A 24073-nucleotide genomic window follows, 5' to 3' on the forward strand; every position below is an offset into this window, starting at 1 on the left:
ATCGACGTCACCTCAGGGGTCCGGCGGGAGGACCAGCGCGGTGTGGGGCTGGAATCGATGCGCGCGTAATCGACTCGACGATTCCCCTCCGGCGACCGCCCCAAACCCGGAGGTTGGCATCGCGCTCCGCGCGGCCACGTGACCCGTGGGGACGCCATCCAAAGTGATGGACATCAACAACCACAACAACATCAACAACAACCACAACAACATCAACAACCACAACAACCACAACATCAACAACAACAACAACCACAACAACATCAACAACAACATCAACATCAACAACAACCACAACAGCCTCGCCCGGTACACCCAGAAGGTTCGTAGAGACGCCCAGACACGTTGTCCACCTCGCCCCGTGGTGGTAGTGCAGGGGGTAGTCACCCAGACACGTTGTCCACCTCACCCCGTGGTGGTGGTGCAGGGGGTAGTCACCCAGACACATTGTCCACCTCACCCACCGGGGTGGTGATGCAGGGGGTAGTCACCCAGACACGTTGTCCACCTCATGGTGGTGCAGGGGGTAGTCATCCAGACACGTTGTCCACCTCACCCCGTGGTGGTGGTGCAGGGGGTAGTCACCCAGACACGTTGTCCACCTCACCCCGTGGTGGTGGTAGTGCAGGGGGTAGTCACCCAGACACGTTGTCCACCTCACCCCGTGGTGGTGCTGCAGGGGTAGTCACCCAGACACGTTGTCCACCTCACCCACCGGGGTGGTGATGCAGGGGGTAGTCACCCAGACACGTTGTCCACCTCACCCCGTGGTGGTAGTGCAGGGGGTAGTCACCCAGACACGTTGCCCACCTCGCCCCGTGGTGGTAGTGCAGGGGGTAGTCACCCAGACACGTTGTCCACCTCACCCCGTGGTGGTAGTGCAGGGGGTAGTCACCCAGACACGTTGTCCACCTCACCCCGTGGTGGTAGTGCAGGGGGTAGTCACCCAGACACGTTGTCCACCTCACCCCGTGATGGTGGTGCAGGGGGTAGACACCCAGACACGTTGTCCACCTCTATGTATCTCTGTGGGTCTCTGTGCGTCTCTATGTGTATCTGTGTATCTCTATGTGTCTCTGTGGGTCTCTGTGGGTCTCTATGGGTCTCTGTGTGTCTCTGTGTGTCTCTATGGGTCTGTGTGGGTCTCTGTGGGTCTCTATGGGTCTCTGTGGGCCTCTGTGTGTCTCTATGGGTCTCTGTGTGTCTCTGTGGGTCTCTGTGTGTCTCTGTGGGTCTCTATGTATCTCTGTGGGTCTCTATGTATCTCTGTCTCTGTGTGTCTCTGTGGGTCTCTGTGTGTCTCTATGGGTCACTGTGTGTCTCTGTGGGTCTCTGTATGTCTCTATGGGTCTCTGTGTGTCTCTGTGTGTCTCTGTGGGTCTCTGTGAGTCTCTGTGTGTCTCTGTGGGTCTATGTGTGTCTCTGTGGGTCTCTGTGTGTCTCTGTGTGTCTCTTTGGGTCTCTATGTGTCTCTGTGTATTTCTGTTTGTCTCAGTGGGTCTCTATGTGTCTCTGTGGGTCACTGTGTGTCTCTGTGTATCTCTGTGGGTCTCTGTGTCTCTGTGGGTCTCTGTGTGTCTCTGTGGGTCTCTGTGTGTCTCTGTGGGTCTCTATGTGTCTCTGTGGGTCTCTGTGGATCTCTGTGTGTTTCTATGTATCTCTGTGTGTCTCTATGTGTCTGTGTGGGTCTCTATGTGTCTCTGTGGGTCTCTGTGGGTCTTTGTGGGTCCCTGTGTGTCTCTGTGTATCTCTATAGGTCTCTATGTGTCTGTGTATCTCTATGTGTCTCTGTGGGTCTCTTTGTGTCTCTGTGTGTCTCTGTGGGTCTCTGTGTATCTCCGTGGGTCTCTGTGTCTCTGTGGGTCTCTGTGTGTCTCTGGGTATCTGTGTCTCTGTGGGTCTCTGTGTGTCTCTGTGAGTCTCTATGGGTCTCTATGTATCTCTGTGTGTCTCTGTGTGTCTCTGTGGGTCTCTGTGGGTCTCTATGTGTCTCTGTGGGTCTTTGTGGGTCCCTGTGTGTCTCTGTGTATCTCTGTAGGTCTCTATGTGTCTCTGTGTATCTCTATGTGTCTCTGTGGGTCTCTTTGTGTCTCTGTGTGTCTCTGTGGGTCTCTGTGGGTCTCTATGTATCTCTGTGGGTCTCTGTGTATCTCTGTGTATCTCTATGTGTCTCTGTGTGTCTCACGTAACCCAGGCACTAATTTGAATGCGTGAACTGTGACCCCACTAGCTGTGGTGATGGAGGTGGTGGTGGCGGTGGTGGCGGTGGTGGTGGCGGTGGTGGTGGTGGCGGTGGTGGCTGCCAGGTGGAGAAGCGTCGAGATTTGTGGCACACTCAGAACACACTCACCACTCACTCACCACACACTCACCACACACTCACCACACACTCACCACGCTCACCACTCACACTCACCACTTACCACACTCACCACTCACTCACCACACACTCACCACTCACTCACCACTCACACTCACCACGCTCACACACTCACCACACACTCACCACACTCACCACTCACTCACCACACTCACCACTCACTCACCACACTCACCACTCACTCACCACACACTCACCACACGCTCACCACTCACTCACCACGCTCACCACTCACTCACCACGCTCACCACTCACTCACCACGCTCACCACTCACTCACCACGCTCACCACTCACTCACCACACACTCACCACACACTCACCACACACTCACCACACACTCACCACTCACTCACCACACACTCACCACACACTCACCACTCACTCACCACACACTCACCACACACTCACCACACACTCACCACACACTCACCACACTCACCACTCACTCACCACTCACTCACCACGCTCACCACTCACTCACCACACACTCACCACACACTCACCACACACTCACCACACACTCACCACACACTCACCACACACTCACCACGCTCACCACTCACTCACCACTCATCACACACTCACCACACACTCACCACGCTCACCACTCACTCACCACACACTCACCACACACTCACCACACACTCACCACACACTCACCACGCTCACCACTCACTCACCACACACTCACCACTCACTCACCACACACTCACCACGCTCACCACTCACTCACCACACACTCACCACACACTCACCACACACTCACCACACACTCACCACGCTCACCACTCACTCACCACACACTCACCACTCACTCACCACACACTCACCACGCTCACCACTCACTCACCACACACTCACCACGCTCACCACTCACTCACCACTCACTCACCACGCTCACCACTCACTCACCACACACTCACCACACACTCACCACGCTCACCACACACTCACCACACACTCACCATTCACTCACCACACACTCACCACTCACTCACCACTCACTCACCACTCACACTCACCACACACCACTCACGCGCCACTCACGCTCACCACTCACTCACCACGCTCACTCACCACTCACCACTCTCACCACTCACTCACCTCTCACTCACCACGCTCACCACTCACCACTCACTCACCACGCTCACCACTCACTCACCACGCTCACCACTCACTCACCACTCACACTCACCACACACCACTCACTCACCACTCACCACACTCACCACACTCACCACACACTCAATCACCACTCACCACTTATTCACCACACACTCAATCACCACTCACCACACTCTCACCATACACTCACCACTCACTCACCACACACTCACTCACCACTTACCTATACTCACCCCTCACACTCACCACTCACACTCACCAACACTCACTCACTAAGTACGTGATTTTGTATATGATTGTGTGTGTATGTATATGATTGTGTGTGTGTAGGTGTGTGATTGTGTGTGTAGGTGTGTGATTGTGTGTGTGTGTGTCGGTGTATATTTGTGTGTAGGTGTGTGTATGAGTGTGTGTGTGTGTGTATGTATGAGTGTGTGTAGGTGTGTGATTGTGTGTGTGTGTGTGTAGGTGTGTGATTGTGTGTGTGTAGGTGTGTGATTGTGTGTAGGTGTGTATGTGTAGGTGTGTGTATGAGTGTGTGTAGGTGTGTGATTGTGTGTGTGTAGGTGTGTGATTGTGTGTGTGTGTGATTGTGTGTGTGTATGAGTGTGTGTAGGTGTGTGTGTAGGTGTGTGATTGTGTGTGTGTAGGTGTGTGTAGGTGTGTGTAGGTGTGTGTGTAGGTGTGTGTGAGTATGTGTAGGTGTGTGTATGAGTGTGTGTAGGTGTGTGTGTGTAGGTGTGTGTGTGTATGAGTGTGTGTAGGTGTGTGATTGTCTGTGTGTAGGTGTGTGTGTGTGTGTAGGTGTGTGTATGAGTGTGTGTGAGATTGCGTGTGTGTAGGTGTGTGATTGTGTGTAGGTGTGTGATTGTGTGTGTGTGTGTAGGTGTGTGATTGTGTGTGTGTTTGAGCTGATCTGCCCTCTGACCATCGACTAGTCATCTGTAAGATGCGCCTGCCATTCTTCCACTCCGGTGGTGGGTGTACACCCAGGACCCCATTCCAACCTAAAGTGGCCTGGTCTCAGTTATCTGATGAAAGTTGCAAGCGAGAATTTCATCATCGCTTGCGGCTGGGATTGGCATCGTCCCCGACTCCTCCTGATGTCGAGGGTAAATGGGCGAGGTTTAGGACTGTGACTCATGCAGCTGCAATGGCTGCTTTGGGTACGCGGCCCAGACCTCCCCAGACACCCTGGATGACAGAGGAGTTGTTCAGGATGGTTGAGAAAAAGCGACAGGCCCACTGTCATCGGCTACAGAATCCCACGTCAGAGAATGAGGAGGCTTACCGCAGCCTTCGCTCGGAGGTTCGGAGAGCCGTGAGGCGCTGCAAGGATGGGTGGTGGTCGCGGGTTGCTGAGGAGATGGAGTCTGCCTCAGTGGCTCGTGATCACAAATCTCTATTTAACTCCATCAAAAAAGTAACCTGCAGCGCCACACCTATTACCATCATTAGGGGAAAAAACGGTGATCCAGTTTCCGACCCCCAGGAACAGGTTCGCAGATTTGCTGAGCATTTCTGTGAGGTCCTGGGGGAGGGAAAATCCCTCAGCCAGGAAAAGATCGTGGCACAAAGTGAGGATGACCCTGCTGAGGATGCGGTGCCTCAAATATTGGATGAAGTCACCCCCTGTGAGTGGCTGGCTGAGGTGCCATCTGCTGAGGAAGTATTGAAGGCGATCCGGAGTCTGAGACCAGGAAAGGCAGCGGGCAGAGATGATCTCCCAAGCGAAATGCTGAGGGAGGGTGGCGTTTGTGCACAGACTGCCCTATATGACATAACAACAGTCTGGACCACCGGACGGGTTCCGCAGGATTGGAAGGATGCCCTGGTGGTCCCCCTTTTTAAGAAGGGGGACCACACAGACTGTAACAACTACAGAGGCATCTCACTCCTCAGTGTGCCGGGAAAGGTCCTGGCAAGGATTATTCAGCATCGCCTTGCCAGGCACGCTGAGGAGAGGCTTCCGGAGCCCCAATGCGGTTTCAGGAAAGGGCGGTCCTGCACAGATGCCATATTTTCTGTCCGTCTGCTACAGCAGAGGTGTAGGGAATTCCAACAAGACCTACATCTCTGCTTTATTGACCTGGTCAAGGCCTATGATACCATCAGTAGGCCTGGGCTCTGGGTCGTTCTTCGTGCTTTTGGAGTACCTGACCCTCTGCTCACGATCATTAAGGACCTTCATGATGGTGAGCGGGCCCGGGTAAAACTACGTGGCCGGGAGTCAGAGCCATTCCCTGTACACCTTGGGGTGCGACAGGGATGTCCTCTGGCTCCCACATTATTTAACATCTATTTTGACCACGTAGTTCGTGAAGCCTTCAATAGCTGTACCGGGGGAATCTCCATATGGTACAGATATAATGGGAGGCTAATCGATGCCCGGGTGCGGTCAAGGGATGGCTCCCTATTGCTCAACCACGTTATGTACGCTGATGACTTGGTAATAGCTGCTCAGTCAGAGGAGGAGTTGGAGACGCTGCTGCTGAGACTGGAGCGTGCCACTAAGAGGTGGGGCCTTACCATCAGCCCCACCAAAACTAAGCACCTGCCTGGGTATTTTGTACCATCGGACACTCCACCCCCACAACTCCAAATCGGTGATGGGGCAGTTGTGGAGAGAGTGGAGAGTTTCCCATACCTGGGCAGTGTGCTTATGACTGGCTCCAGTTTAACAGCAGAGGTCTCACTCCGAATCAGTCGAGCGGCAATATCTTTTCATCGGTTGCGTAACGCTGTGTGGAAGCTACCTGGTCTGTCGCTCCGCACTAAGCTTCAGGTCTTCTCGGCCACGGTCATTCCCTCCCTTCTCTACGCTTGCGAAACGTGGACCCCCCTGGTGGAGCATCTTCGCCGGTTGGAGACATTTAGGCTGGCCTGCCTACGATCCATCCTGGGTTTAACCAGACTGGATTGTGTGAGGAGCTCACGAATTCTTGAGAGATCTGGGCGGGGTCCCGTCGGTGAGCTCCTCCGGCAGGCAAGGCTGCGATGGCCTGGTCATGTGGCCCGCATGCCCAGCCACCGCATGCCGAAACAGCTTTTGTTTGGCCGGATTGAGGGGGCTAAGCGGGCACGGCACGGCTAGAGAAGAGATGGAGTGATGTGGTACAGGAGGACGTGGAGCTGAGTGGACTTGCCGATGACTGGTACCAGCGGTGTCAAGATCGGCCTCTGTGGAGGAGGCTCGTGAAGGACGCTGCTACTGGGCAGTTGGAGGCAGTCGCCCTCCAACAACAACGGAGGGCGGAGGAGCGACGCTCAGAACAACGAGCGGAGCGCCGGGTGGCTAAAGCACAGCAGGTTGGCACAGTAGGGGGCACAGGTGGTGCATCATCCAGTCATCTCAGTCAGTCGACCCGTGGCACCTGGGTCTGCCCAGTGACCTCCTGCCAGCGGGCGTTCGACACTTCACACGGCCTCAGGGTGCACATAGCCTGGCACAAGCATCGTGGTGACGTCACCGCCACTTAGTGGCGAATGGCGGTTGTTGTTGTTGTGTAGGTGTAGGTGTGTGTGTAGGTGTGTGTAGGTGTGTGTGTGTAGGTGTGTGTGTGTAGGTGTGTGTGTGTGTAGGTGTGTAGGTGTGTGTGTGTGTGTGTAGGTGTGTGTGTGTAAGTGTGTGTGTAGGTGTGTGTGTGTGTAGGTGTGTGTGTGTGTAGGTGTGTGTAGGTGTGTGTGTAGGTGTGTGTGTGTGTGTAGGTGTGTGTGTAGGTGTGTGTATGTGTGTAGGTGTGTGTAGGTGAGTGTGTGTGTAGGTGTGTGTGTAGGTGTGTGTGTAGGTGTGTGTGTAGGTGTGTGTGTGTGTAGGTGTGTGTGTGTAGGTGTGTGTGTGTAGGTGTGTACGTGTGTGTGTGGCCTTTACAGGCGCTGCTTCTCGGTTACAGCACTTGCCCCAACAGTCTGTTAAAGCTACATGGGGGATCTTTATCTCTGTGTTGTTGTTGTGTTCAGGCTGTTAGGGTGGTTGTTGTCATGCCTGTTGCATCACCGCCTCGGTGCCAAGTTCAAGATCGGCTCCGTCGGACTGTTGTCTGTCAACAACCTGACACTACAGCCGGGTCTCCACAACACCCTGGTGATAGTACTACACCCTCACTACTACAGCCTCACTCATCACTGCTACAGCCTCACTACTACAGCCTCACTACTACACCCTCACTACTACAGCCTCACTACTACAGCCTCACTACTACATCCTCACTACTACACCCTCACCACTACAGCCTCACTACTACAGCCTCACTACTACACCCTCACTACTACACCCTCACTACTACAACCTCACTCATCACTGCTACAGCCTCAATACTGCACCCTCACTACTACAGCCTCACTACTACAGCCTCACTTCTACACCCTCATTACTACACCCTCACTACTACACCCTCACTACTACACCCTCACTACTACAGCCGCACTCATCACTGCTACAGCCTCACTACTACACCCTCACTACTACACCCTCACTACTACAGTCTCACTACTACACCCTCACTACTACAGCCTCACTCATCACTGCTACAGCCTCACTACTACACCCTCACTACTACAGCCTCACTACTAGAGCCCCACTCATCACTGCTACACCCTCACTACTACAGCCTCACTCATCACTGCTACAGCCTCACTACTACAGCCTCACTACTACACCCTCACTACTACAGCCTCACTACTACAGCCTCACTACTACAGCCTGACTCATCACTGCTACAGCCTCACTACTACAGCCTCCCTACTACAGCCTCACTACTACATCCTCACTACTACAGCCTCACTACTACAGCCTCACTACTACACCCTCACTACTACACCCTCACTACTACAGCCTCACTCATCACTGCTACAGCTTCAATACTGCAGCCTCAATACTGCACCCTCACTACTACACCCTCACTACTACACCCTCACTACTACAGCCTCACTTCTACACCCTCACTACTACACCCTCACTACTACAGCCTCACTCATCACTGCTACAGCCTCAATACTGCAGCCTCAATACTGCACCCTCACTACTACACCCTCTCTACTACACCCTCACTACTACAGCCGCACTCATCACTGCTACAGCCTCACTACTACACCCTCACTACTACACCCTCATTACTACAGCCTCACTACTACACCCTCACTACTACAGCCTCACTCATCACTGCTACAGCCTCACTACTACACCCTCACTACTACAGCCTCACTACTACAGCCTCACTACTACAGCCTCACTCATCACTGCTACAGCCTCACTACTACACCCTCACTACTACAGCCTCACTACTAGAGCCTCACTCATCACTGCTACAGCCTCACTACTACAGCCTCACTCATCACTGCTACAGCCTCACTGCTACAGCCTCACTACTACACCCTCACTACTACAGCCTCACTCATTACTGCTACAGCCTCACTACTACACCCTCACTACTACAGCCTCACTACTACAGCCTCACTCATTACTGCTACAGCCTCACTACTACACCCTCACTACTACAGCCTCACTCATTACTGCTACAGCCTCACTACTACACCCTCACTACTACAGCCTCACTCATCACTGCTACAGCCTCACTACTACACCCTCACTACTACAGCCTCACTACTACACCCTCACTACTACAGCCTCACTCATCACCACTACACCGTCTACTACACCCTCACTACTTCACCCTCACTACTACAGCCTCATTTCTACACCCTCACTACCACAGCCTCACTACTACAGCCTCACTACTACACCCTCACTACTACAGCCTCACTCACTACAGCCTGCTAGAGGCTACCTGGGGGATCTTTGTCTGTGTGTGTAGGTGCTGCTACTCGCTACTAACAGCACTTGCCCCTACAGCCTGCTAGAGGCTACCTGGGGGATCTTTGTCTGTGTGTGTAGGTGCTGCTACTCGCTACTAACAGCACTTGCCCCTACAGCCCTGCTAGAGGCTACCTGGGGGATCTTTGTCTGTGTGTGTTGGTGCTGCTACTCGCTGTGAACAGCACTTGCCCCTGCAGTCTGTTAAGGCTACCTGGGGGATCTTTGTCTGTGTGTGTGTTGGTGCTGCTACTCACTGTGAACAGCACTTGCCCCTGCAGTCTGTTAAGGCTACCTGGGGGATCTTTGTCTTTGCAGGAGATTGACAAGGTCTGGCTTTCCTGCCGGCTTTTCAACCCAGGACTTCCGTGAGTGACGGACGGGGACACGGGGAGAGACACGGGGAGAGAGACACGGAGACACGGGGAGAGAGACACGGGGAGAGACACGGGGGGAGAGACACGGGGAGAGAGACACGGAGACACGGGGAGAGAGACACGGGGAGAGACACTGGGAGAGAGACACTGGGAGAGAGACACGGGGAGAGAGACACGGGGAGAGAGATACGGGGAGAGAGACACTGGGGGAGAGAGACACGGAGACACGGGGAGAGAGACACGGAGACACGGGGAGAGAGACACGGGGAGAGACACGGGGAGAGAGACACGGGGAGAGAGACACGGGGAGAGAGACACGGGGAGAGAAACACGAGGAGAGACACGGGGAGAGAGACACGGGGAGGGAGACACTGGGAGAGAGAGACGGGGAGAGAGAGACGGGGGAGAGACACAGGGAGAGAGACACGGGGAGAGACACGGGGAGAGAGACACGGGGAGAGAGACACGGGGAGAGAGACGCGGGGAGAGAGACACGGGGAGAGAGACACGGGGAGAGAGACACGGGGAGAGACACGGGGAGAGAGACACGGGGAGAGACAGGGAGAGACACGGGGAGAGAGACACGGGGAGGGAGACATGGCGAGAGAGACACGGGGAGGGAGACACGGGGAGAGAGAGAGACACGGGGAGAGACACGGGGAGAGAGACACGGGGAGGGAGACACGGGGAGAGAGAGACGGGGAGAGAGACACGAGGAGAGAGAGACGGGGGAGAGACATGGGGAGAGAGACACGGGGAGACAGACACGGGGAGAGAGACACGGGGGGAGAGACACGGGGGGAGAGACATGGGGGGAGAGACACGGGGAGAGAGACACGGGGAGAGAGAGACACGGGGAGAGAGACACGGGGGAGAGACACGGGGGGAGAGACACGGGGGGAGAGACACGGGGAGAGACACGGGGGAGAGACACGGGGGGAGAGACACGGGGAGAGAGACACAGGGAGAGAGAGACGGAGAGAGACACGGGGAGAGAGACACGGGGAGAGAGACACGGGGGGAGAGAGACACGGGGAGAGAGAGACACGGGGAGAGAGAGACACGGGGAGAGAGAGACACGGGGAGAGAGAGACACGGGGGGAGAGAGACACGGGGGGAGAGAGACACGGGGAGACACACTCTGACCCCACTCTGACCCCACACTGACCCCACTCTGACCCCACTCTGACCCCACTCTGATCCCACAATGACCCCACTATGACCCCACTATGACCCCACACTGACCCCACACTGACCCCACTCTGACCCCACTCTGACCCCACTCTGACCCCACTCTGACCCCACTCTGATCCCACACTGACCTCACACTGACCCCCACTCTGACCCCACTCTGACCCCACTCTGACCCCACTCTGACCCCGCACTGACCCCGCACTGACCCCGCACTGACCCCACTCTGACCCCCACTCTGACCCCACACTGACCCCACTCTGACCCCCACTCTGACCCCACTCTGACCCCACGCTGACCTCACTCTGACCCCACTCTGACCCCACTCTGACCCCACACTGACCCCACACTGACCCCACTCTGACCCCTCTCTGACCCCTCCCCCAGGAGGCCATTTGCTCTGTGCCTGAGGGAGGTCCGCCTCCGACTTGACCTCTCACCCTGCCCCGCCCCCGACGTCTCCACGGCAACGCCGGCCGGCCCTGCCTCCGGCCACACCCCCCCGGCCCCAGCAGCCAATCAGAGGAGGCCGCTACTCATCCGGGCGCTGGCACAGGTGACGACCTCCCTGTGACCCCTCCCCCGTGACCTCCCCGTGACCCCTCCCACCATGACCCGGTGACCCTGTTAACTCGGCAGCACTTGCCCCTACAGCCCTGCTAGAGGCTACCTGGGGGATCTTTATCTGTGTGTGTGTCCGTGTGTGTGAGTGTGTATGTGAGTGTGTAACAGCACTTGCCCCTACAGCCTGCTAGAGGTTACCTGGGGGATCTTTATCTGTGTGTGTGTCCGTGTGTGTGAGTGTGTGTGTGAGTGTGTAACAGCACTTGCCCCTACAGCTTGCTAGAGGCTACCTGGGGAATGTTTGTCTGTGTGTGTCCGTGTGTGAGTGTGTGTGTGTGTAACAGCACTTGCCCCTACAGCCTGCTAGAGGCTACCTGGGTGACCTTTGCCTGTGTGTGTGTGTGTGTAGGTGCTGCTACTCGCTACTAACTACAGCACTTACCCATACAGCCTTGCTAGAGGCTACCTGGGGAATCTTTGTCTGTGTGTGTCCATGTGTGAGTGTATGTGTGTGTGTGTGTAACAGCACTTGCCCCTACATCCTGCTAGAGGCTACCTGGGTGACCTTTGTCTGTGTGTGTGTCTGTGTGTGTGAGTGTGTAACAGCACTTGCCCCTACAGCCCTGCTAGAGGCTACCTGGGTGATCTTTGTGTGTGTGTCCATGTGTGAGTGTATGTGTGTGTGTGTAACAGCACTTGCCCCTACAGCCTGCTAGAGGCTATGCGGGTGACCTTTGTCTGTGTGTGTGTCCATGTGTGAGTGTATGTGTGTGTGTGTGTAACAGCACTTGCCCCTACAGCCTGCTAGAGGCTATGCGGGTGACCTTTGTCTGTGTGTGTGTCCATGTGTGAGTGTATGTGTGTGTGTGTAACAGCACTTGCCCCTACAGCCTGCTAGAGGCTACGCGGGTGACCTTTGTCTGTGTGTGTGTCCATGTGTGAGTGTATGTGTGTGTGTGTGTAACAGCACTTGCCCCTACATCCTGCTAGAGGCTACCTGGGTGACCTTTGCCTGTGTGTGTGTAGGTGCTGCTACTCGCTACTAACAGCACTTGCCCCTACATCCTGCTAGAGGCTACCTGGGTGACCTTTGCCTGTGTGTGTGTGTAGGTGTGCAGTGTGCAGGTGGAAAGTGTCAGTGTGATGCTGCTGCACGCCCTGGTGCCTGGGGCTCTCACCCACACCACCACCAGCACGCTGAGTGTCCTCCTCAGCCCCTCTACTACTGGCATGTACGTGTTAGTGTGTGTGTGTTAGTGTGTGTGTGTGTTAGTGGGGAGCGATAGTGTAGCGGTTAGCGCGCGGCGCTATGAACCTGGCGACCCGGGTTCGATTCCCGCTCACGGACAACACCAGTGACGATTATCTGAACCGGTCCCGGGCCTCCCCTAGGTCGACTCAGCCTCAAATGAGTACCTGGTGCGGTGTGTAAACATTGCCACTAGGGAGACAAAGGCGGTCGGGCGTGGTGCTGGCCACCCACCCCCTCGTGTACCGTTCCGGCCTTCATAGGTGCTCGCTAACAGCACTTGCCCCAACAGTCTGTTAAGGCTATATGGGGGATCTTTGTTTGTTTGTGTGTTAGTGTTAGTGTGTGTTAGTGTGTGTGTGTGTTAGTGTGCCTGGGGCTCTCACCCACACCACCACCAGCACACTGAGTGTCCTCCTCAGCCCCTCTACTACTGGCATGTACGTGTTAGTGTGTGTGTGTTAGTGTGTGTTAGTGTGTGTGTGTGTTAGTGTGTGTGTGTGTTAATGTGTGTGTGTGTTAGTGTGTGTGTGTTAGTGTGAGTGTGTGTTAGTGTGTTAGTGTGTGTGTTAGTGTGTGTGTTAGTGTGTGTGTTAGTGTGTGTGTTAGTGTGTGTGTGTTAGTGTGTGTGTGTTAGTGTGTGTGTGTTAGTGTGTGTGTTAGTGTGTGTGTTAGTGTGTGTTAGTGTGCCTGGGGCTCTCACCCACACCACCACCAGCACACTGAGTGTCCTCCTCAGCCCCTCTACTACTGGCATGTACGTGTTAGTGTGTGTGTGTTAGTATGTGTGTGTGTTAGTGTGTGTGTGTGTGTTAGTGTGTGTGTTAGTGTGTGTGTGTTAGTGTGTGTTAGTGTGTGTGTTAGTGTGTGTGTGTGTTAGTGTGTGTGTGTTAGTGTGTGTGTTAGTGTGTGTTAGTGTGTGTGTTAGTGTGTGTTAGTGTGTGTGTATTAGTGTGTGTGTATTAGTGTGTGTGTATTAGTGTGTGTGTTGGTGTGTGTGTTAGTGTGTGTGTTAGTGTGTGTGTGTTAGTGTGTGTGTTCGTGTGTGTTAGTTTGTTAGTGTGTGTGTTTGTGTGTTAGTGTGTGTTAGTGTGTGTTAGTGTGTGTTTGTGTGTTAGTGTGTGTTTGTGTGTTAGTGTGTGTGTTAGTGTGTGTTAGTGTGTGTTAGTGTGTTAGTGTGTGTGTTAGTGTGTTAGTGTGTGTGTGTTAGTGTGTGTTAGTGTGTTAGTGTGTGTGTGTTAGTGTGTGTGTGTTAGTGTGTGTTAGTGTGTGTGTGTTAGTGTGTGTTAGTGTGTGTGTGTTAGTGTGTGTTAGTGTGTGTGTGTTAGTGTGCCTGGGGCTCTCACCCACACCACCACCAGCACGCTGAGTGTCCTCCTCAGCCCCTCTACTACTGGCATGTACGTGTTAGTGTGTGTGTTAGTGTGTTAGTGTGTGTGTTAGTGTGTGTGTTAGTTGTGTGTGTGTTAGTTGTGTGTGTGTGTGTGTGTTAGTGTGTGTGTGTTAGTGTGTGTGTGTTAGTGTGTGTTAGTGTGTGTGTGTGTTAGTGTGTTAGTGTGTGTGTGTTAGTGTGTGTGTTAGTGTGTGTGTTAGTGTGTGTTAGTGTGTGTGTTAGTGTGTGTGTTAGTGTGTGTTAGTGTGTGTGTTAGTGTGTGTGTGTGTGTGTGTTAGTGTGTTAGTGTGCCTGGGGCTCTCACCCACACCACCACCAGCACGCTGAGTGTCCTCCTCAGCCCCTCTACTACTGGCATGTACGTGTTAGTGTGTGTTAGTGTGTGTGTGTGTGTTAGTGTGTGTGTTAGTGTGTGTGTTAGTGTGTGTGTTAGTGTGTGTGTTAGTGTGTGTGTGTTAGTGTGTGTGTATTAGTGTGTGTGTATTAGTGTGTGTATTAGTGTGTGTGTTAATGTGTGTGTGTTAGTGTGTGTGTGTTAGTGTGGGGAGCGGTAGTGTAGCGGTTAGCGCTACGCTGCGCTATGAACCTGGCGACCCGGGTTCGATTCCCGCTCACAGCCAAAACCAGTGACGATTACCTGAACCGGTCCTGGGCCTCCCCTAGGTCGACTCAGCCTCAAATGAGTACCTGGTGAGGTGTGTAAACATCGCCACTAGGGAGACAAAGGCGGTCGGGCGTGGTGCTGGCCACCCACCCCCTCGTGTACCGTTCCGGCCTTCATATGTGCTCGCTAACAGCACTTGCCCCTACAGTCTGTTAAGGCTATATGGGGGATCTTTGTTTTTATCTTTGTGTTAGTGTGTGTGTGTGTCTTTGTGTATCGGCACTTGCCCCTACAGCCTGCTAGAGGCTACACGGGGGAGCTTTGTCTGTGTCTGTGTCTTTGTCATTCCCCAGGTGCACCCTGCATTTGAGTCTCAGCCAATTAAACAGCAGGATGCTCAAGAGCAGCAGCCAACCGGTGAGCTCGTTGCTGCACCGCCTGCCATCTGCGTCATCATCGGTCGCTGATTGGCCGCTAACGGGTCACGTGACTCTCGTTTGAAGGTGGCGGCAGTCCACGATTGGACGTAACCAAGTCACGTGACTTGTTGGATGGTGGCAGCAGTCTCCGATTGGCCGCAACCGGGTCACGTGACTTGAGCTTGACGGTGGTGGCAGTGGCGGCAGTCTCCGATTGGCCGCGGCCGGGTCACGTGACTATCGTTTGACGGTGGCGGCAGTCTACGATTGGGCGTAACCGGGTCACGTGACTTGTTGGATGGTGGCGGCAATCTCCGATTGGCCGCGACCGGGTCACGTGACTATCGTTTGACGGTGGCGGCAGTCTACGATTGGGCGTAACCGGGTCACGTGACTTGTTGGATGGTGGCGGCAGTCCCTCGATTGGCCGCGACCGGGTCACGTGACTCTCGTTTGACGGTTGCGGTAGCGGCGGCAGTCTCCGATTGGCCGCGACCGGGTCACGTGACTGTCGTTTTACGGTGGCGGCAACGGCGGCAGTCTCCCATTGGCGGCGACCGGGTCACGTGACTCTCGTTTGACGGTGGCGGCAGTCTACGATTGGACGTAACCGGGTCACGTGACTTTTATTTCGACGGTGGCGACACATCTCTGATTGGCCGTAACCAAGTCACGTGACTTGTTGGATGGTGGCGGCAGTCTCCCATTGGCCGCGACCGGGTCACGTGACCCCCCCCCCCCGCTCCGCCCCCCCCCCCCCCCCAGGCTGAGCTGTGCGTCGCAGAGCTGTGCCTCAGCCTGAGCCTGACGGCCCAGCTGGACTTGACCTCGCTGAAGGTCGCGACCCTTGACCTCCGCCTGGGCAAGCTGGTGGCGGGGCTGCACGGGGTCGCGACCTTCGACCCCGAGGCGGAGGGCGGGGTCGCGACCCCGCACGCCGGCCGCCCCCCCCCGTCGGAGGAGGGGGGGTGGAAGGTCACGACCTCTGACCTGATGGCGCGCCTGCCCGAGTTGACGAGCGTGCAGGTCAACAACGTGAGCGTCACCGCCACGCTGGCTGTGACACAGCAGAGGTGGTGACGCTCGCTCACACACTGTACACACACTGTACACACACACCGTACACACACTGTACACACACTGTACACACACACTGTACACACAGCGTACACACACCGCACACACACTGTACACACACCGTACACACACTGTACACACACTGTACACGCACACTGTACACACACAGTGTACACACACAGTGTACACACACAGTGTACACACACACAGTGTACACACACACACAGTGTACACACACAGTGTACACACACACAGTGTACACACACACACAGTGTACACACTGTACACACACACTGCACACACACACTGTACACACACTGTACACACACACTGTACACACACAGTGTGTAAACACACACAGTGTACACACACACAGTGTACACACACAGTACACACACAGTACACACACACACTGTACATACACTGTACACACACTGTACACACTGTACACACACAGTGCACACACACACAGTGTACACACACACAGTGTACACACACACAGTGTACACACACACAGTGTACACACACACACAGTGTACACACACACAGTGTACACACACACACACAGTACACACACTGTACACACACACAGTACACACACACTGTACACACACACTGTACACACACACACTGTACACACACAGTGTACACACACACAGTGTACACACACACTGTACACACACACAGTGTACACACACACAGTGTACACACACAGTGTACACACACAACGTGTGCACACACAGCGTGTACACACACACACACAAACACAGCGTGTACACACACACACACAGTGTACACACACCGTGTACACACACACACACATAGTGTACACACACACACACATAGTGTACACACACACACACAGAGTGTACACACACACAGTGTACGCACACAGAGTGTACACACACACAGTGTACACACACACACACAGCGTGTACAAACACACACACAGTGTACACACACACACAGTGTGTACGTACACACACAGTGTGTACACACACACAGTGTGTGTGTGTGTGTCTGTGTGTGTCTGTGTGTGTACACACACACACACAGTGTGTGTGTCTGTGTGTGTCTGTGTGTCTGTGTGTGTGTGTCTGTGTGTGTGTGTCTGTGTGTGTGTGTGTACACTGTGTGTGTGTCTGTGTGTAACAGCACTTGCCCGACAGCACTGCTAGAGGCTACCTGGGGGAACCTTTCTCTGTGTGCGTGCCTCCACCCCCCCCTCTTCCCCCCTCTTCCCCCCTCTGCCCCCCTCTGCCCCCAACCCCTCTGCCCCCCTCTGCCCCCCCTCTGCCCCCCCTGACCCCCCAGCCCCGTGGTGATGGCGACTCGCCTGGTGGAGTGTCGACTCACCCTCTGCCCCCACCCACCACAGCCGCCACGGTGGGGGGAGGGGCCGGTGGGGGGTGGGGCGGGGCCTTGAGGGGGGCCCTCCCCACCCCCCACCACAGCCGCCGCTACCCCAGGGCAGCTGTTGCGTCACTGTTCACGGTAGGTGTGGGGAGTTGTGTGTGTGTAGGTGTGTGTAGGTGTGTGTGTGTAGGTGTGTGTGTGTAGGTGTGTGTGTGTAGGATGTGTGTGTGTGTAGGTTTGTGTGTGTGTGTGTAGGTGTGTGTGTGTAGGTGTGTGTAGGTGTGTGTGTTTAGGTGTGTGTGTGTAGGTGTGTGTGTGTAGGTGTGTGTGTGTAGGTGTGTGTGTAGGTGTGTGTGTGTAGGTGTGTGTGTGTGTAGGTGTGTGTGTAGGTGTGTGTAGGTGTGTGTAGGTGTGTGTGTGTGTAGGTGTGTGTGTGTGTAGAGGTGTGTGTGTAGGTGTGTGTGTGTGTAGGTGTGTGTGTGTAGGTGTGTGTGTGTAGGTAGGTGTGTGTAGGTGTGTGTGTTGTGTGTGTGTAGGTGTGTGTGTGTAGGTGTGTGTAGGTGTGTGTGTGTGTAGGTGTGTGTGTGTAGGTGTGTGTGTGTAGGTGTGTGTGTAGGTGTGTGTGTGTAGGTGTGTGTGTGTAGGTGTGTGTGTGTGTAGGTGTGTGTGTGTAGGTGTGTGTGTGTGTAGGTGTGTGTGTGTGTAGAGGTGTGTGTGTAGGTGTGTAGGTGTGTGTGTGTGGTGGTAGGTGTGTGTGTGTAGGTGTGTGTGTGTAGTGTGTGTGTGTAGGTAGGTGTGTGTGTAGGTGTGTGTGTGTAGGTGTGTGTAGGTGTGTGTGTGTGTAGGTGTGTGTGTGTAGGTGTGTGTGTAGGTGTGTGTGTGTAGGTGTGTGTGTGTAGGTGTGTGTGTGTAGGTGTGTGTGTGTAGGTGTGTGGGAGTTGTGTGTGTGTGTGTAGGTGTGTGTGTGTAGGTGTATGTGTAGGTGTGTGTGTGTAGGTGTGTGTGTGTCGTGTGTGTAGGTGTGTGTGTGTGGTGTGTGTAGGTGTGTGTGTGTAGGTGTGTGTGTGTGTAGGTGTGTGTGTGTGTGTGTGTGTGTGTAGTGTGTGTGTGTAGGTGTGTGTGTGTGTGTGTGTAGGTGTGTGTGTAGGTGTGTGTGTGTAGGTGTGTGTGTGTGTGTGTGTAGGTGTGTGTGTGAGTGTGTGTGTGAGTGTGTGTGTGTGTAGGTGTGTGTAGGTGTGTTTGTGTAGTGTGTGTGTGTAGTGTGTGTGTGTAGGTGTGTGTGTGTGTAGGGTGTGTGTGTAGGTGTGTGTGTAGTGTGTGTGTGTAGGTGTGTGTGTGTTAGGTGTGTGTGTGTAGTGTGTGTGTGTGTAGGTGTGTGTGTGTGGTGTTGTGTGTGTGTAGGTGTGTGTGTGTAGGTGTGTGTGTGTAGGTGTGTGTGTGTGTGTGTGTATGTGTGTGTGTGTGTGTGTGTGTAGGTGTGTGTGTGTGTAGGTGTGTGTGTGTGTGTAGGTGTGTGTGTAGGTGTGTGTGTGTGTAGGTGTGTGTGTGTGTGTAGGTGTGTGTGTGTAGGTGTGTGTGTGTAGGTGTGTGTGTGTGTGTGTGTGTAGGTGTGTGTGTGTAGGTGTGTGTGTGTAGGTGTGTGTGTGTGTAGGTGTGTGTGTGTGTGTGTAGGTGTGTGTGTGTAGGTGTGTGTGTGTGTGTAGGTGTGTGTGTGTAGGTGTGTGTGTGTAGGTGTGTGTGTGTAGGTGTGTGTGTGTGGTGTGTGTGTGTAGGTGTGTGTGTAGGTGTGTGTGTGTAGGTGTGTGTGTGTGTAGTGGTGTGTGTGTAGGTGTGTGTGTGTAGGTGTGTGTGTGTATGTGTGTGTGTGTAGGTGTGTGTGTAGGTGTGTGTGTGTAGGTGTGTGTGTGTGTAGGTGTGTGTGTAGGTGTGTGTGTGTGTGTGTGTGTAGGTGTGTGTGTGTGTGGTGTGTGTAGGTGTGTGTGTGTAGGTGTGTGTGTGTGTGTGTGTGTGTGTGTGTGGTGTGTGTGTGTATGTGTGTGTGTAGGTGTGTGTGTAGGTGTGTGTGTGTATGTGTGTGTGTAGTGTGTGTGTGTGTGTGTAGGTGTGTGTGTGTAGGTGTGTGTGTGTAGGTGTGTGTGTGTAGGTGTGTGTGTGTGTGTAGGTGTGTGTGTGTGTGTAGTGTGTGTGTAGGTGTGTGTGTAGGTGTGTGTGTGTGGTGTGTGTGGTGTTAGGTGTGTGTGTGTTGTGTGGTGTGTGTGTGTAGGTGTGTGTGTGTGTTGTGTGTGTGTTGTGTGTGTGTGTAGGTGTGTGTGTAGGTGTGTGTGTGTAGGTGTGTGTGTGTAGGTGTGTGTGTGTGTGTGGGTGTGTGTGTGGTAGGTGTAAGTGTGTGTGTAGGTGTGTGTGTGTAGGTGTGTGTGTTGTGTGTGGTGTGTGTGTGAGTGTGGTGTGTGTGTGTAGTGTGTGTGTGTAGGTGTGTTGTGTGTAGGTGTGTGTGTAGGGTGTTGGTAGGAGTGTGTGTGTAGGTGTGTGTGTGTAGGTGTGTGAGTAGGTGCCCCTGTGTGTGTAGGTGTGTGTGTCTGTGTGTAGGTGTGTGTGTGTGTGTAGGTGTGTGTGTGTAGGTGTGTGTGTGTAGGTGTGTGTGTGTAGGTGTGTGTGTAGGTGTGTGTGTAGGTGTGTGTGTGTAGGTGTGTGTGTGTAGGTGTGTGTGTAGGTGTGTGGGGAGCGGTAGTGTAGCGGTTAGCGCGCTGCGCTATGAACCTGGCGACCCGGGTTCGATTCCCGCTCACGGCCAACACCAGTGACGATTATCTGAACCGGTCCCGGGCCTCCCCTAGGTCGACTCAGCCTCAAATGAGTACCTAGTGCGGTGTGTAAACATTGCCACTAGGGAGACAAAGGCGGTCGGGCGTGGTGCTGGCCACCCACCCTCTCTTGTACCGTTCCGGCCTTCATAGGTGCTCGCTAACAGCACTTGCCCCTGCAGTCTGTTAAGGCTATATGGGGGATCTTTGTCTTTGTCTTGTGTAGGTGTGTGTGTGTAGGTGTGTGTGTGTGTGTAGGTGTGTGTGTGTAGGTGTGTGTGTGTGTAGAGGTGTGTGTGTGTAGGTGTGTGTGTGTGTGTAGGTGTGTGCGTGTGTAGGTGTGTGTGTGTAGGTGTGTGTGTGTAGGTGTGTGTGTGTGTGTGTAGGTGTGTGTGTGTAGGTGTGTGTGTGTGTGTAGGTGTGTGTGTAGGTGTAGGTGTGTGTGTAGGTGTGTGTGTAGGTGTGTGTAGGTGTGTGTAGGTGTGTGTGTAGGGTGTAGGTGTGTGTGTAGGTGTGTGTGTGTAGGTGTGTGTGTGTAGGTGTGTGTGTGTAGGTGTGTGTGTGTAGGTGTGTGTGTGTAGGTGTGTGTGTGTAGGTGTGTGGGGTGTGTGTGTGTGTGTGTGTAGGTGTGTGTGTGTGTGGTGTATGTGTGTGTGTAGGTGTGTGTGTGTAGGTGTGTGTCTGTGTGTGTAGGTGGTGTGTGTGTAGGTGTGTGTGTAGGTGTGTGTGTGTGTAGGTGTGTGTGTGTGTAGGTGTGTGTGTGTAGGTGTGTGTGTGTAGGTGTGTGTGTGTAGGTGTGTGTGTGTAGGTGTGTGTGTGTAGGTGTGTATGTGTAGGTGTGTGTGTGTGTGTAGGTGTGTGTGTGTGTAGGTGTGTGTGTGTAGGTGTCTGTGTAGGTGTGTGTGTGTGTGTGTAGGTGTGTGTGTGTAGGTGGTGTGTGTGTGTAGGTGTGTGTGTGTAGGTGGTGTGTGTGTGTAGGTGTGTGTGTGTAGGTGTGTGTGTGTAGGTGTGTGTGTGTAGGTGTGTGTAGGTGTGGTGTTGTAGGTGTGTGTGTAGGTGTGTGTGTGTAGGTGTGTGTAGGTGTGTGTGTAGGTGTGTGTGTGTAGGTGTGTGTGTGTGTAGGTGTGTGTGTGTAGGTGTGTGTGGGGAGTTGTGTGTGTAGGTGTGTAGGTGTGTGTAGGTGTGTGTGTAGGTGTGTGTGTGTGTGTAGGTGTGTGTGTGTAGGTGTGTGTGTGTGTAGGTGTGTGTAGGTGTGTGTGTAGGTGTGTGTAGGTGTGTGTGTGTAGGTGTGTGTGTGTGAGGTGTGTGTGTGTGTGTGTAGGTGTGTGTGTGTAGGTGTGTGTGTGTAGGTGTGTGTGTAGGTGTGTGTGTAGGTGTGTGTGTGTAGGTGTGTGTGTGTAGGTGTGTGTGTAGGTGTGTGTGTGTAGGTGTGTGTGTGTGTAGGTGTGTGGGGAGTTTGTGTGTGTGTGTGTGTGTGGGTGTGTGTGTGTAGGTGTGTGTGTGTGTAGGTGTGTGTGTGTAGGTGTGTGTGTAGGTGTGTGTGTAGGTGTGTGTGTGTGTTGTGTGTGTAGGTGTGTGTGTAGGTGTGTGTGTGTGTAGGTGTGTGTGTAGGTCAGTCGAGCGGCAATATCTTTTCATCGGTTGCGTAACGCTGTGTGGAAGCTACCTGGTCTGTCGCTCCGCACTAAGCTTCAGGTCTTCTCGGCCACGGTCATTCCCTCCCTTCTCTACGCTTGCGAAACGTGGACCCCCCTAATGGAACATCTTCGCCGGTTAGAAACATTTAGGCTGGCCTGCCTACGATCCATCCCTTGGTTTAACCAGACTGGATTGTGTGAGGAGCTCACAAATCCTTGAAAGATCTGGGCAGGGTCCCATCGGTGAGCTCCTCCGGCGGGCAAGGCTGCATTGGCTGGGTCATGTAGCCCGCATGCCCAGCCACCGCATGCCGAAACAGCTTTTGTTCGGCCGGATTGAGGGGCTAAGCGGGCGCGGCACGGGCTAGAGAAGAGATGGAGTGATGTGGTACAGGAGGACGTGGAGCTGAGTGGACTTGCCGATGACTGGTACCAGCGGTGTCAAGATCGGCCTCTGTGGAGGAGGCCTCGTGAAGGATGCTACTGGGCAGTTTGAGGCAGTCGCCCTCCAACACAACGGAGGGCGGAGGAGCGACGCTCAGAACAACGAGCGGAGCGCCGGGTGGCTAAAGCACAGCAGGTTGGCACAGTAGGGGGCACAGGTGGTGCATCAGCCAGTCATCTCAGTCGACCCGTGGCACCTGGGTCTGCCCCGTGACCTCCTGCCAGCGGGCGTTCGACACTTCACGTGGCCTCAGGGTGCACATAGCCTGGCACAAGCGTCGTAGTGACGTCACTGCCACTTAGTGGTGAATGGCGGTTGTTGTCTGTCTGTGTGTGACTGTGTGTGTGACTGTGTGTGTGTGTGACTGTGAGTGTGTGACTGTGAGTGACTGTGTGTCTGTGTGTCTGTGAGTAGATTTGCATCTCACCTCTCAGAGTCGCCACAAGATTTTCTCTCTCAGTCATCTCAGCGTCAGCGCGGAGGTCAGTCCCATTGGCTCCCGGTAACCACATGACCCAGTAACCACGTGACCCAGTAACCACGTGACCCAGTAACCACGTGAACCAGTAACCACGTGACCCAGTAACCACGTGACCCAGTAACCACATGACCCAGTAACCACGTGACCCAGTAACCACGTGACCCAGTAACCACATGACCCAGTAACCACATGACCCAGTAACCACATGACCCAGTAACCACATGACCCAGTAACCACATGACCCAGTAACCACATGACCCGGTAACCACGTGACCCAGTAACCACATGACCCAGTAACCACATGACCCAGTAACCACGTGACCCAGTAACCACATGACCCAGTAACCACATGACCCAGTAACCATGTGACCCAGTAACCACATGACCCAGTAACCACGTGACCCAGTAACCCACTGGCCCATTGACCTGCTGACCTACTCACCCCCCCCCCCGCCCCCCTATCCCCGGGCCAGGTGAGCGAGGCGGTGAGCGAGGCGGTGAGCGAGGGGGTGAGCGTGGGGGTGAGCGTGGGGGTGAGCGTGGGGGTGAGGTCGTGCGTGGTGGACTACCGGCACGAGGAGGCCGTGCCGTGGGTCGCCGCGGTTACGGCAGCGGTGGCGGCACGGCGACCCCGGTACGCACGCACACACACACGTACAGTGTACACACGTACAGTGTACACACACACACAGTGTGTACACACACACACACACGTACACACACAGTGTACACACACACACAGTGTACACACACACACAGTGTGTACACACACACACACACGTACAGTGTACACACGTACAGTGTACACACACACACGTACACACACACACACGTACAGTGTACACACACAGTGTACACACACACACACAGTGTACACACACACGTACACACACGTACACACACAGTGTACACACACACACAGTGTACACACACACACAGTGTGTACACACACACAGTGTACACACACACACACACACGTACACACAGTGTACACACACACACAGTGTACACACACACACAGTGTACACACACACAGTGTACACACACAGTATACACACACACACTGTGTACACACACACGTACACACACGGACACACACACGTACACACACACACACACGACGCTTACACACACGTACACACACACACACACGTACACACA

At 54.2% G+C, this 24073-nt stretch overlaps 2 protein-coding genes across 2 annotated transcripts in view; both read left to right on the forward strand.

The window, feature by feature from the left end:
• Nucleotides 1–24073, forward strand: part of LOC116936832 (bridge-like lipid transfer protein family member 2) — a 27392-nt gene continuing 3319 nt past the window's right edge. The window contains exons 1-11 of the mRNA XM_076057750.1: nt 1–322; nt 2231–2306; nt 7467–7590; nt 9637–9686; nt 11274–11442; nt 12561–12682; nt 15050–15113; nt 15881–16188; nt 17507–17686; nt 22846–22913; nt 23386–23546. Of these exons, the coding sequence (XP_075913865.1) occupies nt 2239–2306; nt 7467–7590; nt 9637–9686; nt 11274–11442; nt 12561–12682; nt 15050–15113; nt 15881–16188; nt 17507–17618 (1017 nt within the window). The 5' untranslated portion in view covers nt 1–322; nt 2231–2238 and the 3' untranslated portion in view covers nt 17619–17686; nt 22846–22913; nt 23386–23546. The remainder of the gene's footprint in view (nt 323–2230; nt 2307–7466; nt 7591–9636; nt 9687–11273; nt 11443–12560; nt 12683–15049; nt 15114–15880; nt 16189–17506; nt 17687–22845; nt 22914–23385; nt 23547–24073) is intronic.
• The window catches only part of LOC142907894 (uncharacterized), an 18983-nt gene continuing 18075 nt past the window's right edge, over nt 23166–24073 (forward strand). Inside the window, exons 1-2 of the mRNA XM_076057799.1 lie at nt 23166–23173; nt 23525–23546. Of these exons, the coding sequence (XP_075913914.1) occupies nt 23166–23173; nt 23525–23546 (30 nt within the window). The remainder of the gene's footprint in view (nt 23174–23524; nt 23547–24073) is intronic.

Source organism: Petromyzon marinus, chromosome 84, assembly GCF_048934315.1.
Source record: "Petromyzon marinus isolate PM22_M1 ecotype Great Lakes invasive population chromosome 84, UKy_Petmar_22M1.pri1.0, whole genome shotgun sequence".
Classification (NCBI taxonomy): domain Eukaryota; kingdom Metazoa; phylum Chordata; class Hyperoartia; order Petromyzontiformes; family Petromyzontidae; genus Petromyzon; species Petromyzon marinus.